This window comes from Nicotiana sylvestris, chromosome 8 (genome assembly GCF_000393655.2).
Source record: "Nicotiana sylvestris chromosome 8, ASM39365v2, whole genome shotgun sequence".
NCBI classification, from domain to species: Eukaryota; Viridiplantae; Streptophyta; class Magnoliopsida; order Solanales; family Solanaceae; genus Nicotiana; species Nicotiana sylvestris.
The window spans coordinates 154,945,156-154,957,840 of record NC_091064.1 but is presented as its reverse complement, the minus strand read 5'-3'; the positions used below and the strand labels follow the sequence as shown (position 1 = coordinate 154,957,840).

At 36.1% G+C, this 12,685-nt stretch overlaps 1 protein-coding gene across 2 annotated transcripts; it reads left to right on the top strand.

Annotated features, from left to right (window-relative positions):
* The first annotated feature begins 3,223 nt into the window (after positions 1-3,223).
* On the top strand, positions 3,224-6,339 carry LOC104228274 (uncharacterized). 2 transcript variants are annotated; one of them, XM_009780720.2, is made up of 3 exons: positions 3,224-3,740; positions 5,088-5,340; positions 5,601-6,339. In XM_009780720.2, exons 1-3 carry the CDS (start codon positions 3,474-3,476, stop codon positions 5,987-5,989), a joined length of 909 nt encoding a protein of 302 aa, XP_009779022.1. In that variant the 5' UTR covers positions 3,224-3,473; the 3' UTR covers positions 5,990-6,339. The 2 variants fall into 2 exon arrangements, with proteins under 2 accessions (XP_009779022.1, XP_009779021.1); XM_009780719.2 differs by having other exon boundaries at positions 3,226-3,740; positions 5,076-5,340.
* The last annotated feature ends 6,346 nt before the right edge of the window (positions 6,340-12,685 follow it).

Sequence of the window (12,685 nt, the reverse complement as noted above, 5' to 3'; positions counted from 1 at the left end):
GACCTCTTTCCCTATTTGGAAACAATTTACCTTTATGCAATGATTTATAGCCACACAAAATATATGTGCTTCATTTTATACCACAAATTCAAAAGTCTTCTCTCTTTTCTTAAACTTCGTGCCCAGTCAAATGAGTTCACATAAATTGAAACGGAAGGAGTAGGATATAAGCTCTTTCACACCGGCCGTGCTTTATAAAAGGGAGATAAAGCTTCATAATATCTGATTAGCGTTTGGACATAGATTTGATTAGAGTTTTTGAAGTTGTGTTAAAAAATAATTTAGAAAGTTAAAGTTGTGTTTGGACATACATTTTATTTGAATAAAAGCTGAAGTTTTGTGAGTGAAAGATAAATTTTCACCAAAAAACTATCCCAAATCAGTTTCTTGGAACTTGAAAATTTCTGAATTTTTTCCTCTCAAAACATGATCATATTTCATAAACAAACAATATTTTTAAAATTTATGACAAAACGGGAGCCTAGAAATTCCAAAACAGATGGGAATGGGGTGGACCTAATAGGTGAGAGTGATCAAGCAAAGGCTCTTTCCTTTGGACTTGAGAGGAAGGAAGAGAGGTGCAATATATGTATGAGCCAAACGCATCACAAAGGATGTGGAGCCAAGGATAACTTTAACTTTTTTCTTTTTTCTTTTTAATGTCATTGATCCTCTTGACGTACGGGGTGGGGTACTGCTTGTGTCGAAAAAATTTACCAGAGGCATGTCAAGAATATTTACTTTAACGATATTTCGCCCACACGGCAAAGAATAAAATTATGTGTATCCTCGAGGATTCAACAAGCTATTCCAATTATTAAGCTGGAAACAGAATTAGCAAAACATTCAATAAAGAAACTCAGCTTATAGGAGGAAGAAGAAGCTTCAGAAAGTTGTATTAGAAAGCGTGTCTTTAGCTTTCCAAAGATTATATTTATATAGGTATTGCTCCAACCGCTAATTAACGGCTAGTAGTTAACAACTAAGTTGACTATTTTAAGATGAGATAAAATAGATAAAAAAAAGGAACACTTTCCACAAATTCCAACAGCTTGTCCATTGTGGTACGCATTAGAAGAGGACACTTTTTATGAGGTTTTGCGTATCCACGATTTCTCGATTATGATCACAATTTGCTAGTAATGCACTAATTTTGTGTGGAGGATGTTGATTTAAGAAGAAGAATATATGAATAATAGATTCATATATTCTCTTGTGAAACAGGTTGGGTGCAGAAAATGTAGCTGAAGCTTCTGGAGATGAGAGAGTCTGGAACATTTGAGGGTCAATGCCAAATTAGGATTTCCATGTTTAGTCAAAATTTGCAGCTGATGTGTCCATGTTCATCATTATACCAACGTGATCCTTTTCCAATTTTGTCAAGAGGGAAAGAGAAATTTTCCATTATCATCTCATACCTCATCCTTGTCGTCCTTGATATTGATACTGTAGAGCATGCCAACTTCACCAAAAGACTATTCCTGGTCATGCTAATTTTGAGAAGCTTTATTACAACTTAAGTGACCAATTTTTTTTGGACACACAAATTTTAAATAAAAATAGTTAGTGTGACTAAAATATTCTTAATTAAATGCCGCAGCATAGTTATAGTTATAGTAGTACTTACTTCTCTTCTCAAATGTGAGGAGTAAGTGATTTTTTTAGGGATACGTACGTAAGGGTAATTTTGAAAAAAATAAATTAATTTTTTTCTATTTTGAACCAAATAAAAAAATAAATTAGTCAGACGAGAGGTAGTACAAGATTTGAATAATAGATTTGTGCTTTTTGATAATATGTAATGATTGTTCTCCGCCAAGCTTTTTAAAGAATTGGAAAGATCCGTTGATTTATCTTCTCTTCTCAAAATAGAAAGAATAGCACATGTTCTTGCGGTATTGGAGACAGAATTTCACTAAGAATTCAAAGATGTATATTTATGTATAACGTAATTTTCTGATAAAAAAGATTCAGATTCCTAGGTTCGGCATTATGTGTCTACAAAAACAAAACAAAAGAAAGGGAAGAAACGAATAGCTCTTACTGTTGCTAGTGCCTAAAACTGTGCATTTTTGCCATTAGCATGAACATAAAAAAGCTAGACGAAATCGTGGAAGAATAGTTACGTTAAAGTTCAGCAACTACTCTATAAAACATCAATTTTTGGTGACGGAATGATATGATACTGTTTGTGCTATATCTAGAATGTTATGAATTGACTTTAAATATCTAGACTAGATATGATTATTATTGATATTGTTTGTGTTATATCAAGAATGTTATATGTTGATTTTAAATATCTAGATATGATTATTAAATAATTATTATAAAATTAATGACCTATCACTAAAAAATATACATGTATATTAGTTCAAAGTGAACTTTTCATGATATAACTAATAATTGTGTATTAGTTGTGATTAATGAAGTTTAGTCCGCAGAATCAGACAATCAGTCATGTTTGTGTTGGAGTTTAACATTCTATTTGTGATATATGGTAAGCAATACGTAAAATCCGCAAATTTAAGTAAATCGATAAATACATTTTTTGGTGTTGGTCCTTAAAATCTTTTATTATTCTAAAAGATCTTCATAAGTTTACTCTGGTTTCTAAATGTTCTTATAACCAGTCCACCACTTGATCAAATTCAAATTTCCTTCTTTTTCTAATTACACGGTAATTTCGTTAAAATATGCTAAAATGACATGTTTTTCACAAGCTTGCAACATACTATATGTCTTTGAAGTGAATGGTGCGCAAAGCTAGAATTTGAATTATGACATTTATAAGGAATAATATAAAAATTAAAAGGCCTAGTTAGTGTTTTAAGTAAGTAATTTTGGGATTACTTTATACAAAAAGTAAATGTTTTTGCATAACATATTAATGTTAATAACTTTACGAGATGTTAATAATTTTTAAATGATGATGGTATTCGAATCTGCTTAAGCATATCTTAATTATTTTATCACGTATCGAATTTTGCTTTCTTACATCAATGCAAATACAGATAATTGTGCCGATCAAAACTTAGACAAATGAAAATAAATTGCATATATTTTTCTGTGAGATTGTTACTAAACTAACAAAATAGTTCTGGAATATAAGTTACATTGTAGAGAGGTTACAACTACAATTAGTTAAACTATCAGGGTACAAAATTGATATTATACATAAAATCAGTGTCTCTCCACTAAAAACATAAAATGGTAATAAACCACAACTATATAAACTTCTCTTTCTTCTCCTCTCTCATCCCGTTATCCACTAATGAACCCCATTTCTCCATCAATAGCTTCTCCAAAACCCTAAATTTTTTGATCTTAACAAATCCATCATTCTCCGTTTGTAAAGCTCAAGTACAAACCTTAGGGTTTATTTGCTTTGCCCTTTTTTCTATCATTTTTTAGAAGAAGAACGAAATCCCAATTTAAATTAGGAAAATTGGGGTTATTTAAAAAAGTAGGTAGAAATGATGGGGGGTAACTCGAATGTATTTGCGGCGCTTGATAGTTTAAGGAAGAAGAAGAAGTCTTCTGATAAAGAATCTAAGAGTAGTAAAGGTTCGTCATCGAAGAAGGAACAGGAGCCGGAAGTTTTGTGGGCTCCAGCGCCGTTGACTGTGAAATCCTGGGCTGATGTTGATGATGAGGATGATGATGATTACTATGCTACTACTTCCCCTCTTCAGTCTTTTTTGGGTTCGAATGAGTCTGAAAAGAAGCCTGAACCTGTTGAGGTAATTGCCCTTCTATGCCTGCTTTTTTATGCGTGTTATGTTCTTTGGGTTCGGATGGATATGAGTGTGATGGATTTTATTTTTATCTCCTTGGTAATAGTATGTTATTTATTTAGAAGTTCGATGATTCATGATTATATCTGGGAAGTCGATGAAACAAACAAAGATAGTGTTGTGTCTTCTATAATTAATTAATTATGAACTAGGGTTCACTTATCAAAACAGTATTAATACTCTGTTGTGCTTCAATCTCGAACTAGTTGGGGTGTGCTCCAGTGGCGGAGCCAGGATTTTATACAAGGGGATTCAGAAATGTTACTTGGTATTTGAAACCCAAAGCAATTTTGAACCCCCTTTGCCCCTTTACTAGAAATTTTCTTAATGTCTAGGGGATTCAATAACTTACCCTATTTTCGCAGTATAATATTTTAGCAGAGTGGATTCAATTGAACCCCCTTTCTCCAAGCTAGCCCCTCCCCCACTCCCCCCCCCCCCCCCTCCAAAAAAAAAAAACCCTCACACCCCACACCCACCCGGTTTGCTCTATTCAGACCCAGTCAATTTCAATAGGAAATAATATGTCTTCTTGTTCTTTAAAATAGAAGTTTTATCTCACATTTATATCTACACTAACATGCTATTTTCACCTGGTTTGCTCTATTCAGACCCAGTCAATTTCAATAGGAAATAATATGTCTTCTTGTTCTTTAAAATAGAAGTTTTATCTCACATTTATATCTACACTAACATGCTATTTTCTGACCAAGCTAAGAAACTCCTTGCAAAAGCCAGACATAATGTAAGTGAAACAATAACAACTAGGCCTTAATTCGAAGTTCCAGCTAGTTGATATGCATATACAGATGATTGTTTCCATTGTATTCTGCTTTAGTTAAGTCCATATTTATTGATTGTTGGTCTTTTCAGGCGACTTCCTTATGTGATTTTAGGTCCCAAGAAATTTGTCTCTTTTTAGAATTGGAATTTTTGGCGCTTGTGGCTGCAAAAATAACTAGGATTTTCCGTTCTTTGTTAGCACATGAGATTCACAGGTTAATAGTTTGTTCCCTGCGTGTAATACACTCTTTAAGTGTGTTCATATTGCCTAATGATTTAATGTTCTGTTGATGCCTTACTCTTATGATGTTTTATGTGTTGATTTGTTCTCCAATTTTTGGCGATAAATCCCTTCCTCTTTCATGTGGGATAGAAAGAGAATAGAGATGGAAAAGGAAGTAAATAAGCACACAAGTTATTGCAATATTTGGTAGCCATAAAAATTTGAACACATCTCTGAGTCGGTATACCACATATACTGATCGTTTAGTTGAGAAGGTTGAATTGCAGGAAACAGAAAGCGAAGAAGAACTTCTTGATGATGATGAATATGAAGATGTGGAGGAGGACCATGACCACGAACCTGAGGTTCCAGAACGTGCTGAGCCAGTGGACCAAAAGATAGAAGCTCCGTCAGCTCCTAAAGAAGTGGAGAGACAGCTATCAAAGAAAGAGAGAAGGAAAAAAGAGCTTGCTGAATTGGAGGCACTTTTAGCTGATTTTGGGGTTGCACAAAATGAGAAAGGTCCAGATGAGTTACCTGGTAATTCTTTTGCCTCTATTCTGACGATGGCAGCAGTCTATTCGTACCGTTTTAGTAAATTAATAGTCGAAGTTGGGTGATAAAATTGATCTCACGGCCTTAAGACTGATCCGTTCCCTTACATTTTATCGACTCTTTAACCATGTCTACTCGTTACTCTTTTGGTTAGCACTTGTTGGTCATCTTGTGGTTAAGATGACTAATTTGACTCTATGGGTATCTGAAGGTGGATTTTCCTGAACGTTTCTGTATAATTACAGATGTTGCCAACGAGAAGAAAGAATCTCAGCAAGGTGAGGATGCGGAAAAGAAAAATGGGGTGGTTACAGAGCCTAAAAATGCAAAGAAGAAGAAAAAGAAGGATAAAGCATCAAAGGAGGTGAAGGACTCAGAGGATCAGCCCGACAGCTCAGATGCCACTATTGGTCCAGAGGAAACTGGAGGAGGAGCTCAACAAATAGAAGATGCATCAACAGTAGATGTGAAGGAGAAGCTGAAAAGGGTAGCTTCAGCAAAGAAAAAGAAATCTAGTAAAGAGACAGATGGTGCTGCTAGAGCTGCCGCGATAGAGGCTGCTGCAAGGAGTGCCAAGCTTGCTGCAGCAAAGAAGAAAGAGAAGAACCATTACAACCAGCAGCCCATGCGATAAATTCTACCCCAGCGTGGAATGATTAGCGTCAATGGTCCGAGTTCCAAACAGTTTGGTACACTATTGTTTTTGGCTGATGCAGAATAAGATAAGGGCTCTAGTTTTGGTCTTTAGGGCACAACAAATTATGGATTAGTTTTTGGAGCTTAGGCTAAAAAGTAAAAGGAAATGAGGAAAAAGTAAAAGAAAGAAGTGTTTGGCTGGACAATTATGCTGTGTGATAATTCGTATTTGGATCTAGAAAGTAAGCTTGTGTAAAAGTGTCTGTTGAACTAAGGTTTTGATGGAATGAATTCGGATAGAGAACATTGCTTTTTTAAAGTGAACGGAGCACGATCTTCGCCTGTTAATTCGTTTATTTGTTGTTTGGCGGATTCTGTGCTTCCGTAATCTTTGCTGTCTTAACAAGGGAAGGATGGGAACACACATATCTGTGATGATATTGTTTTTCAGAAAGTCATAAAAGAACAGGTCCCTGTTGGTGGAAAGTGGCAGGAGTCCGCCCAATTAGTTGAGATTGCATTGCCAAGGGCTAGTGTTGGTTAGATGTGAGTGTGACTGTTCAAACATCAAATTGAAGGATTGCATCTGAATAGCTTAATCTGAGAACGAAGTAGCTGCATGCTCCTCTTGAATAGTTTTGATTTGCTTCATCAACCAGTGCAATTGTTTCACACATAGGCTCTGTATAATTGTGCAGTTTTTATCCAATGCACCAGTGGAAATCAGAATCACATGAAGGCTTTGGTTAAGAACATGTTCGCATAATCTTTTGTGGTTTACTGTAAGCAGCGGATGGGAGTAATTTTTTTTCTTCTAAAGCACAAGCATTTCCTCCCAAAACTGCAAGAAAAAGCCAGCTAATCTTTCTTGAAAAAACTACTTGGTCGAACTGCCTAGTCTGCAAATCACTTATGACCTTAAAATTAAAGCTCTTTCGGCCTCATTAAGATATCACATACTGGACAAAGGTGCATTGATGCTTCCGAATGTAAGCTTTACTGTGCCTACTTCATTTTAATGGTGGTATTTGTTCTATTCACAGTTATCAGTCATCTAAAGCTCCGCAACAATACATAAAACCAATTAGGCAATTAGATGCCTAATTGGTAGGATCAATATTGCAGAAATTATCCAACTCTAGTATATATGAAGGACTTATTTAGGTGTTGTGGAGTCTCCATTAATGCAAAGCGAAACTAATCAAAGATGGAGGAAATTAATCAAAGTAAAAAATAAAATGAAAAATCATAAATAAGTACTTCCTCCTCAATTATGTGAATCTGCTGTAACATAAAAGAATCGGCTGTAATATAAATAAATAAATAAATAGGTTAAATAATATTGATCAGAACTTGTGAAGCACTTTTAGTATAAGGAAGTTATGTAATTTTCTATTTTGATGGAATTTGGACATATATAAAAATCAGAAATAGCCATATTTATAACTAGTAATTGAAAAATAGCTATCATTTCAAAAGTAATCGAAATTTAGTCACTTTTCATGTAAAAATAAAACATGAACAAAAGTACTCTTAAAAATCCAAAAATATTCCAACATAATATACTGGAGTTCGAATTTTTTTACATATGAGCTTCCGGCATAATACGCTGGAATTTTATAATGTGCTAGATTTCCATCATAATATGCCGGAAGTTTATATGCAAGAGCTCCATAATCTCGCATATTATGCTGGAACTTTTCGTGTGCTAAAGTTCCAACATAATATGCTGGAAGTTTATACGCATGAGCTCCATAATTGTCACGACCCGAAAATAACTAGTGGTGATGACACATAACTCAACCCGCTAGGTAAACCAACTAACAAAAAATATCATCCAAATGAGATTATAGGAATTTAGTAAAGAATTATCTGAACACTTACAAATTAACCCAAGAACTGGTAGTACAAGTCATGAACTGCTAAGACTTGGAGTTAACAAAGCTGGTACAAATAATTACACGATCTGTTTGAAAATTTACATAACAAGTTAGCAAAAATCTAAGATACCAAGGACAAGTGGCAGCTATATCCAGAACGCACGAACATCTTCAGAGTCAGCACCCGACATCACCAGTAGCTTTGCTCCAAAAATCTGCACGCAATGTGTAGAAGTGTAGTATCAGTACAACCGACCCCATGTACTGGTAAGTATCTTGTCTAACCTCGTCGAAGTAGTGACGAGACTTTTTTAGTTAAAAGGGTACTTACTAATAAAACTTGCATTGTAAATCAACAATAGAACTATACCACAATATAATAGAGAAGAATACACGAAACGGATATGCAAAACAATAATCGAGTGTTAACAGAGATCACAATTTGGCATCTTCAATTACCTCGACCAGTCCTTTTCTTAGATTGAAACCAATAAACTACAACACTCAATTCATAATTTTCATAACATATGGAATGTACTCAGATATCAAGTCAATTACACGACAACGCCCTTCGTGCTTTTATCTCATCCTCACCCAATATACGTATACCAGTATCAACCAATAACAGTAATTGCAAGGTAGAAATACGCAAGTAGCAATAATGAACGAAGATATACATGTGGGCAACAGAAATAGACTAGGCAGAAGACATATGAGTAATGACAACAATTAGGAAAACACGGAATATCAACTTCAGCTAACTAGTATGGTGGAGGCCTAGGTACAAGCATAACAAATAAGAAAGGAACACATGATCTTTACAAATTAGCAAGTAGATGCATGAATGACTAGCATGGTGGAAGGCTTGTACTAAAGTGCAACAGAATAGATACGCCATAAGTGTAATTATAAGAGCAGGAAATAGGCATGATATTTGCAAGTTAAGTAAGTAGAAGATATGAGCAACAAAACAGCAATTGAGACAGTGATAAGTGACAGAACAATGGCAACAAGTCACATCAGATATGTAATTACGAAAACAACAGCTCAAGGTAAAGACATGAACATGTACACGGGAAAACAGATATCACAACCTAATGCATGTCCCACATGCACGGATACACCCATCGTGCCATGAACTCACGATAATATAAAAGCATAAGAATATGAATAAATTGCCACGACATCACCCCTCGTGCTTTACACTCTCATAACATGGAACGACATCACCCTTCGTGCTTTACACTCACATAATATGGCACGGCATCACCCTTCGTGCTTTTACTCTCAATAATATGTCACGGAATCACCCTTCGTGATTTTGCTCTCAAATGATATGGCACGACAGTACCCTTTGTGCTTTACACTCTCTCTTAGATGATAATGTATAAAAAAAGGTACAACATCACCCTTCGTGCTTTACACTCTTCCTTACCAAGCATATGTATATCAATGACAACAAGGCAGGAAGCATAAATAACATCAAGGAAAGTATTTTAACGGATATTCCAAACAAATCCCAATCGCAACTTTCCAAGCCAACAATGATTCAATAAACCCTCAAGAACCGTATTATTCAAATACTTTCACAAATCTCACAAATGATCCACAACACAAATATAGAATCTAGTATCCAAGAATATCGTCCGTAGTAATGTATTAAGGATTACGCATAATGATGACCGAATTAGATACATCAATGTATTCTTAGAGTTCCATCAAATTTGATCAAGTTATAATAAGCTAAGTCTTGATTTCTGACGTTTAATACTCTGTTCTTAGTATCTAAGATCCAAGTAAGGTATGAAGCAGGAAGGTCACAAAATTCTATAAACACAAATATAATATAATCCACCCCCGAACATGATTAACTCTGGCACATACATATACACTCGTCACCTCATATATGTATCACCCCCGCATGTAGCAAACAATGTCAAATAGGAGAAAAAATTCGCTCAACAAAGTTAGGCAAGACACTTACCTTAATTCGACTAACTCAATACTCAAAGTTAGTTTTTTCGTTTATCAGTTCACCTCCGCTCAGCTCAATCTAGCCAAAGACGACTTGAATACATCACACAATACAAGAGAAAATAATTTCAATTAATAAAGTTGTGATTTATTAGATTTCTAAAAAGTCAATAAAAGTCAAACTCGGGGCCAGCCCGGTCAAAACCCGGGTCCAAGGGTAATTCTTCACTACCTATAGCCTCATGACTCCAAATATATATTTTGTTTTCAAATCTGAGTCATATTCGACTCTCAAATCCTAAATTTCCATTTTTCAAAACCTTGACAAAATCCCCAAAATTTTCCCTAGATTTCTCATGAATTTGATGTTAAATCTTATATAAAATCATAAAATATAGTTGAAAATTGATTAGAGGTACTTACCCAATGATTTGGTATGAAAATCCCTTCATAAAATCGTCTCTCATCAGAGCTAGGGTTCAAAATATAACAAAATGAAGCTAAGTCTCGAAATTCTCAGCATTTAACAGGTTGCAGATGTCGCATCTGCGACAGGGGGTTCGCAAATGCGAACAATATATCGCAAATGCAAACTGGAGGCTTTCCTGCTAAGGTCACATTTGCGACCAAGGGCTTCGCAAATGCGAAAAGGGACCATCGCAAATGCGAGGAATTCTTCGCAAAAGCGAATTCCTGCCCAGCAGCCTGGGATCACAAATGCGAGGATGCCTCGGAAATGCGATAGTCGCATTTGCAACCAAAACATCGCAAATGCTATGACACCGACACCAATAATCAAAGATTATGAAAAATTATTCTGAAACCAATCCGAAATTCACCCGAGCCCTCGGGGCTCCAAACCAATCATGCACCAGGTCCAGAAACACAACACGAACTCGCTCACACTCTCAAATCATCAAAATAACTTCTAAAACCATGAATTAGACACCCAAACGCATGAAGATCAAACTAAACTTCAAGAACTTCTAGAATCGCAACCGAGCGTCTGAACCGTATAAAATCAACTCCAAATGGCACCAAATTTTGTAGACAAGTTCCATATGATGAAACGAACCTACTCGAAGCTTCCAATCATGCATAATAACCTCAAAACAATGAATCACACCTCAAGTCAAAATCAATGAACTTTGAAATTTCCACTTATACAACCGATGCCTAAACCTATCAAATCACGTCCAATTGACCTCAAATTTTGCACACACGTCACATTTAACATTACAGATTTAATCCAACTTCCGAAATTGAAATCCGACCCCGATTTCAAAAAGTTCACTTCCGGTCAAACTTTCCAAAAATCCAACTTTTGCCATTTCAAGAGTAATTCGACTATGGACCTCCAAATTACAATCCTGACGTGCTTCTAAGTCCAAAATCACTCAACGAGGCTAATGGAACTGACAGAACTCCATTCCGAGGTCAAATATTGAAAAGTCAAACTTGGTCAACTCTTCCAACTTAGAGCTCAAATCTTGAAGTTTATTCTTCCAAATCGATTTCAGATAACTTGAAAACCAATACCGACGATTTATGCAAGTCATAATACATCATGCGGAGATGCTCGAGCCCTCAAAATACCGAGCGAAGTGTAGATACTCAAAACGACCAGTCGGGTCGTTATATCCTCTACCCTTTAAACATACGTTCGTCCTCGAACGTGCCAGGAGTCGTTCCAAAGCTTATTAACTCACGGTGTAGCCTTACTAAGCATAACTCCGGGGGTGATCCCATGTCACCCTGTTCCACATGAGCCCTCCAACACAACATCATTAGAGATCCTTCTTTCAACCTTCGTCCTTGATAACTACGGATTCTAGCCTCTCTAATGCTCTCTTTTGCTTAGGTTTTGGATAAAAAATGTGTAAAAGTATTCCCGAAAACTGACTTATTGTGCTTATTTGCAGGGTTTGGTCAAAATAAGGTAAGAAGCCATAACCAACTCATGAAGAAGTTAAATTTGCACAAGTTCAAAGCTGAGATAAAAATGCTGACAGTGAAGAAAAAAGCGCGGTCGCGGAAGGTCCACCGTTGAAGCAGCCACAGTTACGCGGTTCGTGGAATTGAGATTCAGAGAAGGTGTTTTGGATGCAGATAGAGATCGCTGACCACGGTGAAATAGCATGGCAGCGGAATAACTGACGCGGACGCGGTGCAAATTCCGCTGAGAGCGTCTATCAAGGTTCAGAAACCTTGCAAAGTGAACTTAAATGAGGAGCGCGGTCCGCGTCTAAATTGCGCGGCCATGGTTGATGCTAATGCTGATGCGGTACTTTTTACGCTCCCCGTGAAATCAAGTCCAAACCAAGCACAAAAAGAGAAGAAACGTGGTCCGCGCTTGCTTTTGCGCGGCCACAAAAGTTAATGCGTTGAGGCACCCATTATTTCGCTGACAGCGGAACCTCCGTAAGGGTATTTTTGTCCAGTAATTTTAGCTGTGTATAAATAGATCTTTTTCACATTTTTAGGTTATCTTTTGTATCAGAGAGCTCGTAAACAACCGTACTTTGCTATTTAGAGTAATTTTAGAGAAGCTTTAACTATTATTCCTAGATTTTATTCTTGTAATCAACTTTTATGGCTTATATTTCATCTTCATCTTTGATTTCTACCTTGATTATGAGTAGCTAAGACCATTAGCTAAGGTGATGACCCAACCCTTGGGTGTGTATTTAATGGGCCTTCAATTTTAGGGCTTAATTGTTTATGGGTTAGTGATATTTAGCTTGATTCATACTTTAATTGTAGAATTAGTGGTTGCAAATACTGATTCATGCCTTTATGACTCAGACTCTTCTTGAGAAAGAGGGAATAAGTCTAGGAAA